Raw genomic sequence first — 22,765 nt, forward strand, 5'->3', positions numbered from 1 at the left:
TTATAGAAACAGAAGTATTAGTCTTGGAAAATTTAAATGTTTCTAACAGAATGAAACTTCAATTTTTTTTGAAAATGAGGTGAAATATGAATGAATAAATGAGTGACCAAATAAACGCAAAATCTATGTTTGGATGAAATCCCTTGTTGATTTACTGCACATCAAATTGACTGGAACTATAGATCAGAAGCTTACCAAGTTGTGTTGCCAATAACACTGTAAGCCTGGCCTGTAAACATCAATAATTTTCTGACTCCTAAACTCCTGAATTTACAAAATTGCACAAGAAGGATAAAAAGATTTGAAATTTGTACACAGGCCAAAACAGTGTAATCTATCCTTTTTGACCTCATTTGAATGTTTCAAATACAAGAAAAAGGTCTACCTTCATCTTCATCCTCCATTTGGGCTTTGGCCTCTCTTGAATACATGGCTCTTCGGAGAGTTTTCCTCTCTAATGTTGTTTGATCAGCTTCCATATCCTACAGTGAACATTATGCTATGACTCAAGGAGCTCAGAGCCACAGAATGGTTTTGACTTACCAATGACCAATTCACACACAATGGTTAGCTGCCTTTATCAGTCTCATGGGCTCTCTCCTCACTCTAGAGCTTCGTGACTCCTGCCATAGGAGCAGGTGTGGGAGAAATGCCTCCCGCAGGTTTGTAGGAAGTCCTTCAGGGCTCAGTGGTGTAGGCCAGGAAAAGCAATAACAATGTGGTAAAGCTGACCCCAGGGGCAGGGAGACATGTCCCCTAGCTTTAAACCATAGTTCCACAACTGCTAATTGTTTCATTTTTATATTACTCGCAGGCACTCCTAATTTTTCTAAACCAGAGACACATTTAGGTTAATTAATATCTTCCATTAATAATGAATGTACAATAGCCAAAAGGTGGAAACAACCTAAGTGTCCATCAACAGATGAAGGAATAAACAAAATGTGGTAATATACATACAATGGAATATTATTCAGCCATAAAGAGAAGTGAAGTCCTGATACATGTTGCAACGTGGACGACCCCTGAAAACATTATGCTGACTGAAATAAGTCAGACACAAAATGACCAATATTGTATGATTCCACTTAATGAGATAGACAAATATATAGAGACCAAAGCTTATTAGTGGCTACCAGTGGTAGGAGAAAGGAGGAGTGAGGGTGTCATGGCTTAGGGGGCATTGAACTTCTGTTAATGGTGGTGGGATAATTTGGAAACAGTGGTAATGGTTACACAACATGATGAATGTAATCAATATCACTAAATTGTACATGTAAAAATTGTTGAATTGGTAAATGTTTTGTTTTACATATTTTTTTCACAATAAAAAAATGGTTTTAGTCCTAGATTGGTTAAGATGTTGTCAGTCATCCACTGTTATGACGAATTGTTCAATCATAACGAGTTTAATACCCCCCTAAACAGCTGCATAAAAGAATTTCAATTGGAATTTTGACGCAAACGAAGGTACTTAGGTGCCTAGGTGCTTAGGAAAAAGCCTGAGGAGGGAGAAATATGCAAAAGATAAGAGAAAGGGCCAAAAACACACTTTGCTCATTTTAAAGGATTACCTCAGATTTGTCCTGTTCTCGAGAAAGTGAGAAGCATTTCCTTTTCTACGCTCCCCCACTTCCAATACTCTCACCCCTCTGGTCTCATAACGGAAGTAGTGTTAGTTCGGCCGCATTGTGGGTTAACTCAGGTTCTGCAAGCCAGTCTATAAAACTAACTATAACCTTGTTTCTGTGGGGAAATTCACTCTGGGTTCCAAGAAACTGACCCACAAACTTTTGGAATCTCTGATAAATTGGAGGCTTCCTGTACGTGCTAATACAAAAAAAGAAAATCAAAAAGTTTGATGGCTGCATCGATAACCTTTGGCAGTAAATTCCTAGGTGGTGATCTGGATTTTTTTTTTTTTGGCCTTCTCCAACATGTTTGATTTAGGAGACTTGCTATTCTAGAAGGCTCTATTGCATCCTGATTCCTGGCTAAAAGATTAAAAGTGAAATGTCTCTTGAATATCTTTCTACAGAGTCAAGTTCACCTTAGATTTTAAAGTTGCCAAATGATACAAAAACTAGCATTTGTACATGAGGCTAGATAAAATGCAAAATTAAAGAAGATACCCATCTGCTATGTATAGCTTAATGGAATGAATTAAACATACACACTGAAAAGCAGAAGATTTTGGTTCTGGTTCAACTCCCAACTCTGTGTGAACAAAAGATTTAATAACTCTGAGATTTTTTTAATCTTTAAAGCCAATTTTCTTCTAAGTAAATGCTCATAATAGGTTAAGTATTTTAAATTGCACTGGTATTTGCAATAAGTAAATACAAATTTAGGTTCAGAAGCTCTGGTGGCACAGTGGTTAATTGCTAGGCTGCCAACCAAAAGGTCTGTGGTTCAAACCCACCAGCCACACCATGGTAGAAAGATGTGGCAGTCTGTTTCTTTAAAGATTTATAGCTTTGGAAACCCTATGGGGCAGTTCTACTCTGTCCTCTAGGGTCGCCATGAGTCATAATTGACTCGACGGCAGTGGGTAATGTGTCTTTATAGAGCCATGCTATCTTAAGTGATGGCTTCATTTCTAAATACAACTTAATGTACTTTCTTCCTGGCCTGCATACCCGTATTACTCTAAAATTGAGCCAACAGCTCTCTCTCTCTTTTTTTTTTTTTTCCAGATTTTCTTTCCAAAGTAAACCATAAATTGTCCAACTCCTTAGGCTTACGTCATATTTTTTTTTGTCCCTGGCATCTAAACCACTGAAAAAATGTCATTTGGAAATATCCCCAGTAAGTAATTTATAATCAAACTTCCCACAGCGTAATTTCTAAATGGGCACTAGCAGATTGTATGCTGTACTCTTCTTTTGATGGATATTCTCATTTCAATGGCTCTGTGATCTGTCCTATTCTACTCATAGGTTTTTACATATGTCTTTTCTTCCTTTCGTGGTCTGCTTCTGAGATCTTAGGCAACTCCACAGAAGAAAGACCAATCCCAGGGTCTGTTTGACTTTTTATCTTCCTCTCCCTACTGAAGCATAGGTCCTGGTTTCCCTTTCTAAAATAATATTTTAATTTCTCGCTATTTTTAAGGAATTTGCTGATACAAGTGTCTCATTTTATAAAACTGAATTACTTTTATTTCATTTTATAATGCCCATTGCTGGACAGGAATACCAAACTCCAAATACTTCTTAGTCCCAACCCAAGAAAATGCATTTCAAAAAAATTTGTGAATTCAATTTACAATTTCACCTCTTAACCACAAGTTGTTCCTTTTTCACTGCATTCAATCTGGTTTCCAGCTCAGCTATTGCTTCATTCAATGTTATACTTACATCATACGTAGCATTAACCTGAAATTATATCTGATTTGGACCTGGGTTTATGTTACCAGTTATTAAATGTACTTTATAACTTTAGCCAAGTTACTTTCCCTGAGTCTGTTTTCTCATCTGTAAAAATAAGATAAGATTCACTTATTTCTGTTTTGTGAGAACCAAATAAGAGTATGTGGAAAAAACAAAAAAAAACTTTGTGGGCTTTAAAAAACTATACAAATATAAAATTTTATTATTATTTCCTCTGATCATTTTTCTTCATCCACCAATATCATTCCAGACAAGTCTTCCAGCTTCGACCACAGCCCACAGCTCTGGCTTCTTTCAGAGCTGTCTTGGCTTTTGTCTTGCCCACAACCCTTGTTCATAGGTAGTCTCATATTACAGATGAGAAAAATGACATACGAAGTTAAATGCCTTGCTTCAGCAGCAAGTGGTTTCTCTAAGTCTTTAATGCACTGGATCCAAAAGATGTCATTAGAATCTTATAGTTTCAAAGCCGTCTGTCCATTAACGGTCTATACAGATACAGTTATTTGGGATTTTAATATTCAAACTTTAAATGAAAATACTTATTTGAAAGCAATTTTAGTCACTATACTGGATCCTGGACTCTTCAGAGCTATGAGCAATTACCTTTTCTAATTCTTGATCTTGCCGATTCATAAGTGTTTTCCAGTGTTCATAAAGTTCAACATCTTTGGTTTGAATGTCCTTCAAAGTCCCTTCTCTTAGTACACTGCCATCTTTCATAGCTATGATCTAAGAAAAGCACATATAAGCAGAACTGTGACAAAAACCCTTAGTCAGCAAAACTGAATTACCTCTAATCCAGAAAGCATTTATCAATAAACCTTTTTTTTTTTAATATGACTGTATTATAAAACTTAATGAAAAGCTCTTCTAAACTCTTACCCAGTCAGCGTGTGTCAGATACTGCAACTTGTGAGTCACCAGAACGAGTGTCCTTTTGTCATCTTGGAGAAATTTCAAAATCCCTTCCTGCATTAAGTGATCACTCAAGTGGATGTCCAGGGCAGAGAATGGGTCATCCTACAATCAGAAGGAGGGGAAGGATGAAAATTTTCTCTACTCTTTATGTATACTCAATTCCTCTAGAAAGTAGAAATGCAAATAACTAAGGGGAAATTATCCTACAAATCCAATTTATAAAAACAGACTTTGTATGACTTTAAATTTTCTGAAAATAATATTAATTTAAAAATAAACCTCTCATATCCTCTTTTCTTAATATTTTATCTTGTTTTCTCTGCAAGTTTGCACAGCAAATTAGGTTCCCGTTCGACAATTTCTACACAAATTGTTCAGGGACTTAACTTATATTTTTCACAATGTGTCAATATTCTCTTTAATTGTGTTCTGGTTGTTCCATTTATAGTACTCTAGTTTCCCTGCCACCTTATCTTCTCATCTTTGATTTAGAGTAATTGTTGATCTTTTGGTCTCATATAGGCTTTTTTTTTTTTTTTTTTAATGGAGCACCACACTCATGGAGAATATCTTTTATTTTTTGTGTGTCCATCTGTTATTTTACTAAAAGGTGACCTCAGTGGATAGTTTCCGTTCAAGGTTTAAAAGAGCATCTTAGGGCAATAGTCTCAGGGAGTACTCTAGTCTCAACTGGTCCGGTAAGTCTGGGCTTTTTAAGAATTTGAGCTCTGTTCCACATTCTTCTCCCATTCTATCAGAGTCATCTATTGTAGCCTTGATCTCATTTCCTCTCTCACCTTAAAAATTATTTAAAGATAAATGACAATATTCAAAGTGGTCTGAATTCTTATATGTAGGATCTTCAAGTTCAAAAACCTACCTGAGCTAGTATGGCATAGGCTTTAGTCATTTGGGTCGTTTTAATATGCTTACCTAGCATACGTGAATATTTACCAATGTGTAGATATAGCAAGTAATCTTAATAATTTACTAGGAGTTTTCCCATAAGACAAGCTCAAGTAATCATGAAACTATTCACTGAAATCTTTTCAAGTGAGTATGTGGCACAGTATAATTGATACCTTTTGTCAAAAGTTGATTTTACCTAATAGGATACAGTTTATCAGTTACTGATAAACAATATGATTATCATTCTTATTTTACATACAGAGAAACTGGGACACAAATAAGGTAAAAAAATATACTTTAAAAGAGAAAGAAAGATAAAATTGTTGCTAAAAACAAGATTCAAGTTTTATAATTTCCATTCAAGAATCTCACTTCCATTAACTGAAAAATCTCTTAATATATTATTAAAAGCATTTATGCAGAAAATTTCAAGCAGTATTTCCAAAGGTAGCATCTATTAAACATTACTTGGCAACCTATAGCAATAGATCAAAATAAAGAATGAAAAGACAATTACATGTAGCTGAATTCTGAGTAATAAAAATAGAATAAAATAGAAAATTTTAATTAAATAATAATGGTACTTGTAGAGCCAGATACATAATATAGACACTAGATAAATGTTAACCATTATTATTATTGATAAGAATTACATACCTCCTACTGTACTAACTCTGACTATCTTGGGGAAAAAGGAAGTTTTCATGCTCCAAGTGATTCAAAAATTTAGAGAATGATTTAGGAAAATAGCAATTGACTTTTGGGTGATGACATTGCTATAGATTATATTAATATATTTATTCCTATAATGTAATATAGAGCACCGAGTGAAATTTTTGACATTTTTGAATCATATGGCCTTTTCCTAAATGCTCCAAATAAATCATCTATCTTCACAGGGAGTTACTGAGAAGCTATTAGAGATGATGTTAAGACGAATCCTGTAATGGGTAGGAATCCACAATCAGTTAACCCTAACACTTCTTTAAATTCCATGAATCTACATTTGAAATATGTCAGGGTCATTAAATTGCAAGTAGTGAAATGAACTAAGGTAGCAGAGCCACAGTGGGGAGACCTTAGTCCCTTGCAGATTTCCAAGTTACTTGGTACTCAGGTGGTTCAGCCAATCAACTTATGCCAAGGCTCAAGAAGCCATTTCTAACTGTGGGTCCATCCCTAATGAAAAGGATTTACAATTATATAAGTTACTGCTAGATCTTGCTATAGGTTTTACTTTTTTTTTTTTTTTTTTGGTGAAATTTTGCAGACAAATATTCTGGGGAGATGAACCTGAAGTGAATTTCCAATAGGTCCAACTTCTACTTCTATAATGGATCCAAATTCAGTAGGAAACTCCAAACTCAACCTACTGGAGAGAATTAAGGCTCTAAAGAAAGTCTGAGAACCAGCTTTGTAAGTGATTAATAATTGTACAAGAGGAGAAGGCAAGGGAAGGATGCATTTACATAGTCTTCTGATCTCCAATATACATAGTCTGCTTTAAGTTATTTTGGCTGCCTCCTGCCTGAGAACCTAAAATAGAGCAAAATCATAATCGACATCATCATCAAACTTAATATGTGTGGGCACAGGTAAAGGCCAAGATGTTAACCCAGGATATGCATGAGAATTATCCACGGAGCTTTTTTAAGACACAGATTTTGGACTCTGCCCCGACAGATTATGACTCAGTAGGTCTAGGTCTAGCCATTCTACAGTTTTAGAAAGCGTCACAGATAAATCTTCTGCACAGCCTAAGTTGCACACCACTAGAAAGGAGCACTCTGTTTACTTACCATTATGTCCACCATGAGTATATTCTCTGGGTCTTCTTTCTTTACCAGCAAATATAAATGAGAAGACCTATGATCTTGCCTAGTTAAGGCACAGCACCATCCACGCCTCATTATTAATTATTCTTGTGGTTCAGATAAGGAAGGATTTAGGGCACCTCAATCTCTTGGACACCAATCTGGACCCCTCATCTCTAAACCTTATATGTTGATCTTCTACTGATTTGTACTGTGAAGATTTGTTTCCCTATACTCTCTATGATTTTGCAAATTAAATTGTCTTTCCTTGAGTTATTTGACCTCTCCCTTTTAAAGTCTCATTTGTCCCAGTGAGAAAAAAAATCAAATATAAATAAAAGTGGCCATATTCTTACCAAGAAGACAATGTTGGTATTTTGATAGAGAGCTCGTGCCACACAGATTCTCTGCCTCTGCCCTCCACTCAGGTTGATACCCTAAAGAAGAAAATATCCATAAACACCCATATTTTCCACTGATAAATTATCTGTTGGTAAAAATTCCCCTTAAAAGGCTAAGGCTACGATTATACTGGTAAGATAAATTGAAAGCTCTATTGATCAATAGTTGAATTAAATTAAGATAAATTTTGACTGATAAATAACATTAATCCTACTTTCACTCTAACAGAGAGCTCTGCCATACAAAATAATTAATAATCAAAACACGGGATGAGTGCCAAAGACTGGAAACAAGTCCAAGAGTTTTTTCAAGTTTCCTGAATTGTGTCAGTTGTTTATTTAATATGTACCTCTTAAGTTTGATATTACAAGTTATGTTTCAACAGTACTGTACAGCAATATGCCTTTAAAATGAATTACAAATTATAAATCTTAAACTAGTATTTATTGGGAGCACTGGTGGTGCAGTGGTTAAAAGCTTGGCTGCTAACCAAAAGGTTGGCAGTTCAAATTCAGCAACCACTCCTTGGAAACCATATGGGGCAGTTCTACTCTGTCCTACAGGGTCACTATGAGTCAGAATCGACTCGACAGTGACAGGTTTGGTTTTTATGGTAGTAGTTACTGAGTGCTTAGTATGTGCAAGGCTTGTGTGAACAGTTTTACATTCCTTATCTCTTTTATTCCTCACAGTAATTCTAATATATAGGTACTGTTCACCTTGTTTAACAGATGTAGAAACTGAAGCTCATAGAAGATAAGTTCACGCTTTACACTATCCTATACTGCACTATATATGAGTCTGAATTTGACTCGATGGCAGTGCATTTGGTTTTTTGGTTTATATTGCAATAAGGAGCCTTGGTAGCACAACAGTTAAGCACTCTGCTGCTAAGTGAAAGGATGGTGGTTCACTCCCACCCAACAACTCCATGGAAGAAAGACCTGGCAATCTGCTTCCATAAAGATTACAGCTTAGAAAACCCTATAGGGAAGTTCTACCTGTCACATGTTCAACTTAATGGCATTTAACAACAACATCATACTGCAATAAAGAATAGCCATTAAGAACATAGACTTCAGGTTCAGACTGATCTTGATGCACCATTAATCTTATGATTGGACAAGTTCCTTAACTTTTCTCAGCCTCGGTTTTGTCAGCTATAACATGTGGATAATAATAACGCATATACAACAGACTGGTTATGTGAATAAAGCAGATAATGCATATAAAGTATTTTTGCCCAGTATTTAACAGCTAAAAGGGTATAAAAAATTATCCATCACTATTATAAAGAGTACAGGTATAGGTACTTTTCAGTTGGTTAAAATAGCATGACATCAATGTAAAACAAGTATACACCAAAGAAAAAGACACTTTTAACAAGAATCACTAGATGTTGACAACAGTGGAAGAAGTCGTCTGAAGTAATCTCAATTTTCAAACTAATTTTATGTAAGTTCCAAATGAGCAAAAATACATTTGGTCAAAGCCAGGTACTATATTTTATTTACTTGGGAACTCTAGACTGGCTAGCACAATGTTAAGTACATCATGGTTACTCCACAAATGCTTAAGGGAAAATGGTATCAAAGGGCTCCTGCCCTCCCATTTCTGGGGCTTGTCCCTAAGGTAACATACTCTCAAGCTCTCAGATGTCATATGCCCCATTAGAAATGAAAAAGAATCAGACTTTTCTAGATTTTTGTTCATTATTTAAATTATACAAAACTCACCCTCTCTCCAATTTCAGTTTGGTCTCCAAATGGTAGTAAGTCAATATCTGGCTGAAGAGAACAGGCATCTGTGACAGCTTTGTACCTTTGTGAGAAATTATGTTGAATTTTTAGATCACTATTAATATAGTGCCCATCAACCAAGTCCAGGGTGCAATACCTTGGAAGCTGAACTAGAACATTAATTAAACAACTTAGTATAAAATAGCTTCTACACTAAGTTTGCAGATGCAAAAATAAATACACATTAGTTTCCACTCTAAAGAAAGCTAGTAAATGGTGCCAAAGACTGATACAGGAACATATATAATAAAAATGTACCTTATTAGGCATTATAGTAGAGATAGGTAAAAAGTACTTCTAAAATACAGAGGAATGGCTGACAACTCTAAGAAGTCAGAAATGTCTTTATAGAGGAGGCAATGTTTAAGGTGTTTCTGAAAAGTTGTGTGGTAATTTACCAGGAAGAAAATGAGAAAAAGGAAGCTTAAGGAACTTCATGAAGATGAAAAAGTTCATGGTATATATGAGGGACAACGGGGAGCTTACTATGGCTAAAGAGTAATTGTGTGTGTCTATCTGAGCTTCCAGACTAAGCCAGACTAGGAAGAAAAAAAAAAAAAAAGAAGAAGGACCTGGCAATTTACTTCTGAAAAAAATAAGCCAGTGAAAACCTTATGAACAGCAGTGTAACACTGTCAGATATAGTGCTGGAAGATAAGCCCCTGAGGTTGGAAGGCACTCAAAATACGACTGGTGAAAAGCTGTTTCCTCAATGTAGAGTTGACCTGAATGACTTGGATGGAGTCAAGCTTTTGGGACCTTCAGTTGCTGATATGGCACCACTCAAAATGAGAAGAAACAGCTGCAAACATTCATTAATAATCGGAAAGTCAAATGTACAAAGTATGAATCTAGGAAAATTGGAAATCATCAAAAATGAAATAGAACACATGAAGATCACTATCCTAGGCATTACTGAGCCGAAATGGCCATTTTGAATCAGACAGTCATGTGGCCTACTATACCAGGAATGACAAAATGAAGAGGAATGGCATTGCATTCATCATCAAAAAGAACATTTCAAGATCTATCCTGAAGTACAACGCTGCCAGTGATAGGATAATATCCATACCCCTACAAGGAAGACCAGTTAATATGACTATTATTCAAATTTGCACAGCAACCACTAATACCAAGGATGAAGAAATTGAAGATTGTGACCAACTTCTGCAGTCTGTCATTGATCAACCATGCAATCAAGATGTACTTGGAATGCAAAAGTTGGAAACACAGAAGGAATCCCTCCAAAAAAAAAAAAAGCCAAACCCATTGCTGTCAAGTCAATTCTGACTCATAGCAACCCTATAGAGACCCTAAGGGACAGAGTATAACTATCCATAAGGTTTCCAAGGAGCAGCTGATGGATTTGAGCTGCCAAGCAGTCAAGCTCTTAACCAGTGCACCACACAAGGGATCCAAAGAAGGAACAGTAGTTGGAAAATATGGCCTTGGTGACAGAAATGATGCTGAAATCACATGATAGAATTTTGCAAGACCAAGAAGTTTTTCATCGCACATACCTTTTTTCAACAACATAAACAGCAACTGTATACATTGAGGAACCCCTGGTGGCATAGTGGTTAAGTGCTACGACTACTAACCAAAGGGTCGGCAGTTCAAATCCACCAGGCGCTCCTTGGAAACTCTATGGGGCAGTTCTACTCTGTCCTATAGGGTCACTATGAGTCGGAATCGACTCGACAGCATCGGGTTTTTTTTTTTTTAATATATACATCGACCTCAACAGATAGAATACACAGGAATCAAATTAATTATATCTGTGGAAAGAGACGATAGAAAAGCTCAATACCATCAGTCAGAACAAGGCCAGGGGTTGACTGTGGAACAGGCCATCAACTGCTCATATGCAAGTTCAAGTTGTAACTGAAGAAATTTAGAATAAGTCCACAAAAGCCAAAATATGACCTTGAGTATATTCCACCTGAATTTAGAGACCATCTCAAGAATAGATTTGACTCCTTAAACACTAATGACTGAAGACCAGACGAGTTGTGGAATGACATCAAGGACATCATACATGAAGAAAGCAAGAGGTCATTAAAAGACAGGAAAGAAAGAAAAGACCAAAATGCATGTCAGAAGAGACTCTGAAATTTGCTCTTGAACACAAAGTAGCTAAAGCAAAAGGAAGAAATGATGTAGTAAAGGAGCTGAACAGAAGATTTCAAAGGGCAGCTCAAGAAGATAAAGTAAAATATTATAATGAAACATGCAAAGGCCTAGAGTTAGGAAACCAAAAGGGAAGAACACTATCGGCATTTCTCAAGCTGTAAGAACTGAAGAGAAAATTCAAACCTCAAGATGCAATATTGAACGATTCTATAGGGAAAATATTAAAATGTTGCAGGAAGAATCAAAATAAGATGGAAGAAATACAGAGAGTCACTATACCAAAAAGAATTGGTTGATGTTCAACCATTTCAGGAGGTAGCATATGATCAAGAACTAACAGTACTGAAGGAAGAAGTCCAAGCTGGATGAAGGCATTGGTGAAAAACAAGGCTCCAGGAATTGATGAAACACCAATTGAGATGTCCAACAAACAGATGCAGCACTGTAAGTGCTCACTCATCTATGCCAAGAAATTTAGAAGACAGCTACCTGGCCAATCGACTGTAAGAGATCCACATTTGTGCTCTTTTCAAAGAAGGTGATTTAACAGAATTTGGAAATTATTGAACAATATGAATAATATCACACACAAGTAAAATTTTGCTAAAAATCATTCAAAAGTGGTTGCAGCAATACATCGACAGGGAACTGCCAGAAACTCAAGGTGGATTCAGATGAAGACGTGCAATGAGGGCTATCATTGCTGATATCAGATGGATCTTGGCTGAAATCAGAGAATACCAGACAGCATGTTTACCTGTGTTTTATTACTATGCAAAGGCATTCCACTGTGTGGATCGTAACAAATTACAGATAACATTATGAAGAATGGGATTTTCAGAACACTTAATTGTGCTAATGCGGAAGCTGTACACAGACCAAGAGGCAGTTATTTGAACAGAACAAGGGAATACTGCGTGGTTCAAAGTCAGGAAAGGTGTGTATCAGGGCTGTATCCTTTCACCAACTTATTGAATCTGTATGCCAAACAAATAAGTGAAGAAGCTGGACTATATGAAAAAGAATGGGGCACCAGGATTGAAGGAAGACTAACAGCTTGCGATATGCAGGTAGCACAACTTTGCTTGTTGAAAGTGAAGAGAATTTGAAGCACTTACCAATGAAGATCAAAGACCACAGCCTTCAGTATGGACTACATTTCAACACAAAGAAAACAAAAACCCGCACAACCGGATCGGTAAGGAACATCACGATAAATGGAGAAAAGATTGACAGTGTCAAGGATTCCCTTTTACTTGGATCCACAATCAACACCCATGGAAGCAGCAGTCAAGAAATCAAATGATGCATTGCACTGGGCAAATCTATTGCAAAAGATCTCTTTATAGTGTTAAAAACACGATGTCACTTTAAGGGCTAAGGTGCACCTGGCCCAAGCCGTGGTGTTTTCAATTGCCTCAGAAGCATGCGAAAGCCGGATGATAAATAAAGAAGATGGAAGAAGAATCGGTACCTTTGCATTACGGTGTTGGCGAAGAACACTGAATATACTATGGACTCCCAGAAGAACAAACAAGTCTGTATTGGAAGAAGTACAGCCAGAATGCTCCTTAGAAGACGGCAAGACTTTGTCTCACATACTTTGGGCATGTTATCAGGAGGGACCAGTCCCTGCAGACGGATATCATACTTGGTAAAATAAAGGGTCAGTGAAAAAGAGGAAGACCCTCAACAAGATGGACTGACACAGTGGCTGCAACAATGGACTCAAGTGTAACAATTGTGAGGATGGCACAGGACCGGGCATTGTTTCGTTCTGTTGGACATAGGGTTGCTATAAGTCAGAACAGACTCGACAGCACCTAACAACAACATCTGCGCATATTATCATGCAGGCTGAAGGGAAGAGAAATGGAAGACAATGAGGATTGACAGTACTGAAATGTATTTACGGCTGAGACTGGAAATCAGATTAATTGGAAGTACAGGGAAACATGGAGCCTGGAGGAGTGGGAGGAAGGGAAAATGCCTATGGCTTCATATTCTCAGTCACCCAGTCTTAGAATACTCAAGCCATCATTGCTACTTCTCTCTTTTTCTCCTTTCTCTTATTTGTCCACTCTTATTCTAGAATTTTCTCAAGTATCTCTTTTTCTATTTCAACTCTCACCCCCAAGTGCAACCCACAAACACTGCATGCCTGGATAATTGTTCCAGCAAATTCCTAAATGTCTTCTTGTTTTCAACTCAGAACCATCCTATACACATCTGTTAGACTAAACTTCCAAATGAAACATCATACTTACCTTGTTATTCCCCTTTTCTAAAACTTAGTCTTCCTCCCATAATCTACTGAATTATACCCAGTTGACTTTCAAGCCTCCACTACCTGGTCTCAATGTCCCTTTACAATCTAACCTCCCCCTGCTAATACACAGCAATCCCTTCTGTCTGGTTTGTTCCCAGGCCTTCAACAATCTCACCTAATTTAGGCTCTTCCTCCCACACTGTCTGTTTCCTTCCTCCCTTCTCCCTCCTCGTGCCTCTCCCCTTACCTACTTCTCCTTAGCTTTCAAGTCCCACCCTTGTGAACACAGCTCAAAGAAAAGAACATACTTCTCTATGCTCCTGTCATATTTAAAATACAGTTGATAGATGGAATATTCTGGTTATTCCCAGTAACTGGATTCCTCAGATCCCACATTCTTCCCCCTCTTTTTTTACAGTTAACCTTCCTTCTGCTCCTTACTTGGATTTCTCTTCCATTTGCCTACCTATAATCTCAGCACTTCTCCTTACAAACACACACACACCCTTCGGTTTTCTGCTGTTCAATTTTGGTATATGAATTGTCCTTAATAAGCGTACAGGATGGGCTGAACCTTCTTATGAGACTTTTTTTTAAAAGAGTTGACTCAAAAGACCTTGGCAATGAGAATGGAAGTGGGGCAAATGAGGAAAAAAAGCAAGGCCTGGATGTAAAGTTTTCAGAAATAGTTGCTTGCTTAAGTTTTAAATTTTCTGATACGTTCAAAATCACCTCTGTTTGTTGAAAGGACTTCCAAAGGTAATATTTTCTTCAACTGTAGCATTTAATAGCCAAGGCTTCTGAGCTGCATAAGCCACAGAGTATCTGTTCCTACTGGAAAACAGGAAAGAAGAAAAACAAAATCAGAACTATGCAAGGGTGCTGTGATGTAGGTGTATTTTCTTATAACTATGGAAAATAACAGTAGATGAAATATCTCAAACAGAGAAATGGAAAACTTTTAAAATAGAAAATTTTAACAACCACCAATCTTAGTAATTAATGGTTAGATGCTTCATCTAATGCAAAGGGATTAGAACTTAATCGAAATGTAACACAATGTGTGAGATTTGATTTTGCCATGCTCAAGGGGTGTTCTCAAATATAGACTATTCATTTAAATTTCATTTTCTAAAATAACTATAGTTTTAAAAATAATTACAAGACCAATAGCAATTTACTCTCACCGTTAGCCACAGATATTTTACTTTCTATTCCAAGTACTTTACATAATTACGCATTTATATGCAGACTTCAAAAAAAAAAGACTTGAACTGAAACTCTAATTATAGCCTGTGCTTGTGGCCTAATCACATTAACATATTTTAAGGTAATAGGTATATATATATACATACACACATATACAAGTTCAGCTGCTAACCAAAAGGTTGGCAGTTCAAATCCACCAGTTGCTCCTTGGAAACCCTATGGGATAGTTCTACTCTGTCCTATAGGGTCACTGTTAGTCAGAATTGACTAGATGGCAACGGGTTTTATATATATATGTGTGTGTGTACATATATATATATATATATGGTGGTGCAGTGGTTAAGCCCTCGGTTGCTAACTGAAAGGTCAGCAGTTGAAACCCACCAGGCACTCCACATGAGAAAGATGTGACAGTCTGTTTCCACAGGAAGCCGTATGAGGCAGTTCTACCCTGTCCTACAGGGCTGCTATGAGTTGGAATCAACTCCATGGCAATGCGAGATTTGTATACACACATGTGATCTCAAAGTAATATTTTGAGTTCATTTTAATATTGAAATAAACTATTTAAAAACTACATATGTCAATGCATATTGAAATGGTTTATTTAAAATAACATGAGAACCTCCATTCCCCCTCCTCCTCCCTTTCTTGGCCTTTAAATCTACCATATGTCTATACATCAGACTTTAGTTTGTAATAATTAAGACAATGCATGTAAGCCAAAGATAAAGAAGACAATGGGATTGGGGCAGGGTGGGGGCAGGTCAGCTTAAAAGTCAGATTTCCACAGTTAGTTCATGATCTGTAAGTACTAATTAAGGTTGAAAGAGAATATGGTTAAGAGAGAGACAGTTAGAAATGCTGTTATCATCCTGGAACATTATGTCTTAGGAGTTTAGAAGACATGATAATGTATGTTAAGCTAGTAATCTCTCAGATAACCAGATGTGCAGTACAACAGTGGCTCCCAACCTCAGACATATGTGCTGCCCCTTTTCCCTTGTCTTTTAAGTGTGTGTGTGTGTGTGTGTGTGTCTTAAATAGGTGAAGCACTTGATTCTCCATCTCTTCGTTAAAGGAAGATCCCATCACTGTTTCACCCACAATCAATATATGTATTAATTCTTAAACAGAACCCAAAACCAGTCTGCGAAGGACAATTGAGTTTTAGCCGAAGTTGAGACATGTGACTCATTGAGAGGAAACCAACTGACACAATGAGCCATTTTGTTTGGCAAATTAATTTCTTTTAGCAGACTGCAAAGGTTGAGAACCACTGCTGTTGGAATTATGCTAGAAAATTTAATAAGTAACTGTACACCATCGGAATGGGCAATATGACTTAGGCGTAAGAGATTAAGTATCAAGTAAAGTCTGAGGAAGAAAGTTATTATTAAATTCAGGTTAAAATAGAAATAATACCTTCTGGTTGCTTCAAAAGAAGGTTCAGTTTCATTTACACTGCAAGTATGGCAAACAATGTTCATTAATTATGAAATATAAATATAGAATGAATATGTGCAAATATAAGGTAAGAGGTAAAATAAACATTGGACGTATTCAACAACTATGCTTTCCCAACGGTTTTTGATATTCATCTCGAAGACAAACCTGGTAAGTGAAGTCTTCTTTTGTGTCTTCATCAGCTAGTAAACAATGACTTAGTAAGCTTCTAAAAGATAGAACTGTTCTCTTTCACACAAAATCGTGGTTCATACAATGACCTGGATTCCAGTCCCAGCACTGCTCTAACTAGCTGCATAAACTTGGTTAATCTCTCTAGATACAGTTTCCAAGTCTTTATTAGGGTTAGATATCTTCAAGGACCTCCTACCTTTAGAGTTTGAATTTAATCTATTTAAATTCCTAATTAGCCTCCCTAAGAGGAAGAAATACTTCTTGGGCTCTAAATGTGAACGGTGCACAAAACACAGCTGGGCCCTGAAGGAGCTGGTAAGAGATCCAGACATGCACAATAGGTCAAACCACAACATGTGGGTTTAACTAATTATGGATTGATATGATTTATATAAGAAGTATATATAAATCATATCAACCCATAATTAATTTATATAATCCATAATTGATTTATATAAAAAGAAAGGAGGCCTGGTGGCACAGTGGTAAAGCACTTGATTGCTAACCAAAAAGTTAGCAGTTTGAGCCCACCAGCCGCCCTGTGGGAGAAAGACGTGGCAGTCAGCTTCAGTAAAGATTACAGCCTTGGAAACTCTACTGGGCAGTTCCACTCCATCCTATTGGGTGGCTGTGAGTCAGAATCGACACAACGGCAGTGGGTTTCTGTAAAAGGGTTTGACCATCTAAATTTAGTTATACCTACATCATGGAGAAAATTACCTGAAGACCTAATCATTTTATTGATCAAATTTTTAATAACTTATGTTGAGTTGAATTCCATTATTCTAAAAGATGTAAATTCAATAACCACAAACATAATTAATGTGTAATAGAACTCCAAAAATAATTCCTGTTTGACTGTGGAAGGTGTTTTATGCTTTTTTTTTTTTCCTGAGAAACTTGTCTAATTATATTACCTAGTGATACTCCGTGTAAACTTACTAATGATACAATTTTTACAACTGCACATTGTTAATAACATCTTGAGATGGGTACTAAAGGCAGGAAAAACTATTCTAGCTCCTAAGAAACTGGTACAAGTTATTGTTTTTCATGATAACTGGGGAAGGACAACTTCAGTCAAGCAGACTGTTGCCTTTCAACAAATACAAAGCACCCCATTTATGTAGAGGTAACATAGGAGTAAGAACCCTGGAACCCTAAATTTTGGATTTTTTTTTTTTTTAGCCTACCCCTCCTCTCTCTCACTTTTCTCTTCTGGGGCTACAACATGGTAGCAATTCATACGGAAACATCTATCATTTCCTTTGTGTACCAGATTCTTCCAATGTAGGTGTGCCTTACGTGAGCGACAGTACCTTCTCTCTCTCCCAAAGTAAGTATTTCTCAATGCATTAGGTCAGAGCACTTTACTGAATTTTCTTTTCATGCTAGTCTAAAATTAAAAAATAAAATTCATGCAATGGTGGAAAAAATGATAGCAAGGTACTTGGTACCTAACAATAATATTTGGTTTAAAAGCAAAAAAAAAATATTGTTTTGAGCTGAAAATATTATCAAATAATTCAAGTAAATGTTGAAATAAATGATTTCTTTTGGCATTTGTGTATCATCGACCTATCAATATCAACAATTTCTAAATTAGCTTTTTGTCCTTATTAACTTTTATATGCATTTTCTTATTGGACTGGGCACGACAGCATTTTCTGGAAATAAAAGGATAATTACAAATCATTCTTGAAAAGAAGGTCAGTAGTCTCTGAACATTTCTGATCCAAAAACATGTTTTATCAGATATTAAGGATACCATGGGAGGAATGTTAAGTAAGTCTTATAATTAAGATTTTGTGTTTGCTTATCCAACTCCTCAAGGGCTTAATTGTTTTGTTTATGTGTGTGTGTGTGTGTGTCCATATGTGTTAGAGCCAAAGCACACATTTTTTGAGGAAAATCTTAACCCTTCTTGAAACACAGCGATGGAGTTGTTGTCAGTTAAGGTAAACGTTCATAAAAGGATAATTTTTAGATTACAGGGACTTCATAGATCTTCAGAGTCATCTTAATTCTTCTCTCACACCTTCCTCCTATTGGCTCTGATATATACTGAATCCAGTCACTTTGGTCAATTTCTACACTACCATGCCAAACCAACTGTGATGGTTAATTTTAAGGGTCACCTTGGCTAGGCTATGGAGTCCAGTTGTTTGGTCAAACACTAGTTGAGATGTTGCTGTGAAGGTATTTTGTTGATGTGATTACCTCCATCCATCATTATTCACCAGCCATTCTGGTCCCTTTTCTGATCCTCAAAAGCAACGAGCTCATTCCTGCCTTAGGAATTTTGTGCTTGCCAATCACTCTGCTCCCAGTCTTTGCTTGGCTGGCCCCATTGAATCATTCATGTCTCGGCTTGTGTCACTTCCTCAAAGATCTTTTTGAATCTACTCTAAAGCGTCTCCCATCTTCTACCTCCTACTATGTCACCTTGTTTTGTTGCCTAATATTATCTATTTTTTGTTATTGTTTGTTACATGTATTTTACGCATGTCACATTCTAGAATGTAAGTCTATGAGGTCAGGAACTTAGTTTTTCTTGCTAATTTCTAAATCCTTCATACCCAAATCAGTATCTGGCACAAAGGAGGTGCTCAGTAAACAAATGAAAAAAAAAAAAAGCTATAGTCCAAACTACAATACTAAACACAGAAGATGGCCCTAGGGATCTGCAATCTACTCCTTTCTCCAAATTTAGTTTATTTCATTTCTGGATCAAACTAGATGTTGAAGATCTAAATATTCAGGCCACGCTGCTTTTTTGTTTTGATCTTGGAAACCTTGGTGGCGTAGTGGTTAAGAGTTATGGCTGCTAACCAAGAGGTCGGCGGTTCAAATCCACCAGGTGCTCCTTGGAAACTCTATGGGGCAGTTCTACTCTGTCCTATAGGGTCGCTATGAGTTGGAATTGACTTGATAGCAGTGGGTTTGGTTTTTTTTTTTTTTTTGGTTTTGATCTTACCTATACTACATCCTTCACCCCTCCCATGTGCCCTCTAATCCCTCAAATAACATTTACTAAATAATCTTCTCTTATTATGTTCTCAATTTGATTCACAATAATTGACAATGAAACTTACTTTTGAATAAATTTTAGGAATACTGAGGAAATTAACAATTATACACCATTTTATTAGCTTTTTTTTTTTTTAATTAGGACCTATGAGAGTTTTTTTTTCATTTCTTGGCAAAAAAAAAAATCTTAACCTCTATTGAGTAAACATATGTTTTTAAATTTTTATTTCACGTTTCTCCATTGTCTAGTTTCCATGACACTCAGAGCTGAATTATTGTTGTTGTGTGCCATCCAGTTGATTCCAACTAATAGCGACCCCATAGGGTTTCCAAGAAGTGGCTGGTGGAATTGAACTGCTGAGCTTTTGGTTAGCAGCCTGAGCTCTTAACCACTTTGTCGCCAGGGATCCCAGAACTGAATTAGTGGACCATAGTTTATAGTTTAGTAGTCTAGTGCATGCACTTCTCTCTACCAGTTTCTCATATTATTATTGAATTTGTTCTTTTCCTTCTTGATTTCTTTCTCTCGTTTTTCAACTTTTACTATTCTACCGTTTTTCAAAGTAAAATAATTCAAAAGCTTTATGTAGTAAGATAGGCTATAACTGGTACAAATGCTTAAGAATACAAATAACTAAATTACTAGATTGTGTAAAATATTTTCATCATCACTGTATCATTTATTTATCCATGAAAACAATGATAGTGATTCTTATAGTAACATCGGGAGTCAATCTGGACCAAGTGGAGCTAGGGCCTGGAATTTTAAATAACTTTGGAGAAAGCCAAATTAGTAGGGCTTTCTAGAAGCATTAAAATGAAATCTCAAGCCTTTTCTGTCTCTATCTTTCATTATTTCCCTGTTTTAATGATGGTGAAGCAGTATAAAGACAAAACCCAAATAACTTAATTATGGCTGTTCAAGTCATGCAGTATAATTTAATCCAGTAGGGCCTACTTCTCAAAACCTACATTCACCCGAGATGGAAGGCGACAGTAGCAGAGTAACAGTGCCTAGGGCCTGAACTTAGTGATTTCCAGGAACCTGCCATGCAGCAAGCTGCTGGTAGAAAGTATTTCTTGAGCTCTCTGCTGGGTATTCACTAAACATTTCATGGCTACAGGGATAAAGTGTACACACAACAATTCTCAGTCTCCTTCTTTGGCCAATGACACTGAAAATAGGATTTACAGTTCTACTGTTTCGAGGTCAAATTTCACATGGAAACATTTCCTTCTCCTAAGTGGAGTTTAAAATAGAATCTATTCTACAAGTGTCCATAAATAGTCTTTACTCATTCTTGAGAGATGTCTGCATGTGTAAACACCAGACTAAGCTACAATGGAACTAACGATGGTAGGTAAAAAATGACTTTAAAGATCATGGAAGGAAAAAATAGAGACAACACTAGGAGCCCTAGTACATGGCATAAACAGTATACAAAACATTACTAACAATGCAGAAGAGAAACTAGGTAACTGGGAGCTTCTAAAAATCAAACACCTATGCTCATTCAAAGACTTCACCCAAAGAGTAAAAAGATTACCTACAGACTGGGAAGAAGCTTTTAGCTATGACATTTCTGATCAGCGTCTGAGTTCTAAAATCTACAAGATACTGCAAAAACTTAGCTACAAAAAGACAAATAACCCAATTAAAAAATGGGCAAAGGATATGAACAGACACTTCGCTAAAGAAGACATTCAGGTAGCTAACAGATACATGAGGAAATGTTCACAATCGTTGGCCATTAGAGAAACGCAAATCGAAACTACAATGAGATTCCATCTCACTCCAACAAAGCTGACATTAATCCAAAAATCACAAAATAATAAATGTTGGAGGGGTTGTAGAGAGACTGGAACACTTAGACACTGCTGGTGGGAATGTGAAATGGTACAACCACTTTGGAAATCAATTTGGTGCTTGCTTAAAAAACTAGAAATAGAACTACCATACGATCCAGCAATCCCACTCCTTGGAATATATCCTAGAGAAATAAGAGCCTTTACACAAACTGGTCTGTGCCCACCCATGTTCACTGCAGCACTGTTTACAATAGCGAAAAAGATGGAAGCAACCAAGGTGCCCATCAACTGATGAATGGATAAATAAATTATGGTATATTCACACAATGGAATACTAAGCAATGATAAAGAACAATGATGAATCTGTGAAACATTTCATAACATGGAGGAATCTGGAAGGCATTATGCTGAAGAACTGGAGAAATAGCTAAAACAGAGAAGAAACTATTCTTTGATGGTTACAAGAGTGGGAGGGAGGTAGGGAGAGGGGTTTTCACTAATTAATAGTAGATAAGAACTATTTTAGGTGAAGGGAAAGACAACACACAATACAGGAAAGGTCAGCACAACTGAACTAAACCAAAAGCAAAGATGTTTCCTGAATAAACTGAACACTTCAAAGGCCAGCGTAGCAGGGGCAGGGGTTTGGGGAACCATGGTTTCAGGGGACATCTAGGTCAATTGGCATAATAAAATCTATTAAGAAAACATTATGCATCCCATTTTGGAGAGTGGCGTCTGGGATCTTAAACACTAGCAAGTGGCCATCTAAGATGCATCAATTGGTCTCAATCCACCTGGAGCAAAGGAGAATGAAGAACACCAAAAACACAAGGTAATTATGAGCCCAAGAGACAGAAAGGGCCTCATAAACCAGACACTACATCAGCCTGAGACCAGAAGAACTAGATGGTGCCAGGCTACAACTGATGACTGCCCTGACAGGGAACACAACAGAGAACCCCTGAGGGAGCAGAAGAGCCATGGGATGCAGACCTCGAATTCTCGTAAAAAGGCCAGACTTAATGGTCTGACTGAGACTAGAAGGACCCCGGAGGTCATGGTCCCCAGACCTTCTGTTAGCCCAAGACAGGAACCATTCTCAAAGCCAACTCTTCAGACAGGGATTGGACTGGACTATGGGACAGAAAAAGTAGTGGTGAAGAGTGAGCTTCTTGGATCAAGAAGACACATGAGACTATGTGGGTAGCTCCTGTCTGGAGAGGAGATGAGAGAGCACAGGGGGTCAGAAGCTGGCTCAATGGACACGAAAATAGAGTGTGGAGGGAAGGAGTGTGCTGTTTCATTAGAGGGAGAGCAACTAGGAGTATATAGCAAGGTGTATATAAATTTTTGACTGACTTGATTTGTAAACTTTCACTTAGAGCACAACAAAAATTAAAAAAAAATGACTTTAAAGAATATCTGTAGGTCTTT

General features: G+C 36.9%; 1 protein-coding gene across 10 annotated transcripts in view; it reads right to left on the reverse strand.

Annotated features, from left to right (window-relative positions):
• The window catches only part of ABCC9 (ATP binding cassette subfamily C member 9), a 151,182-nt gene that overhangs the window by 58,661 nt on the left and 69,756 nt on the right, over positions 1-22,765 (reverse strand). For 9 of the 10 annotated variants that reach the window (XM_049882615.1, XM_049882614.1, XM_049882616.1 and 6 more), the window contains 7 exons: positions 16,274-16,312; positions 14,372-14,473; positions 9,175-9,259; positions 7,393-7,473; positions 4,278-4,415; positions 3,999-4,124; positions 386-482 (listed from right to left, as the gene is read on the reverse strand). In XM_049882615.1, the coding sequence (XP_049738572.1) occupies positions 386-482; positions 3,999-4,124; positions 4,278-4,415; positions 7,393-7,473; positions 9,175-9,259; positions 14,372-14,473; positions 16,274-16,312 (668 nt within the window). The remainder of the gene's footprint in view (positions 1-385; positions 483-3,998; positions 4,125-4,277; positions 4,416-7,392; positions 7,474-9,174; positions 9,260-14,371; positions 14,474-16,273; positions 16,313-22,765) is intronic. The other variant, XM_049882613.1, reaches the window with a different exon arrangement.

The sequence above is a fragment of the Elephas maximus genome, chromosome 4 (genome assembly GCF_024166365.1).
Source record: "Elephas maximus indicus isolate mEleMax1 chromosome 4, mEleMax1 primary haplotype, whole genome shotgun sequence".
NCBI classification, from domain to species: Eukaryota; Metazoa; Chordata; class Mammalia; order Proboscidea; family Elephantidae; genus Elephas; species Elephas maximus.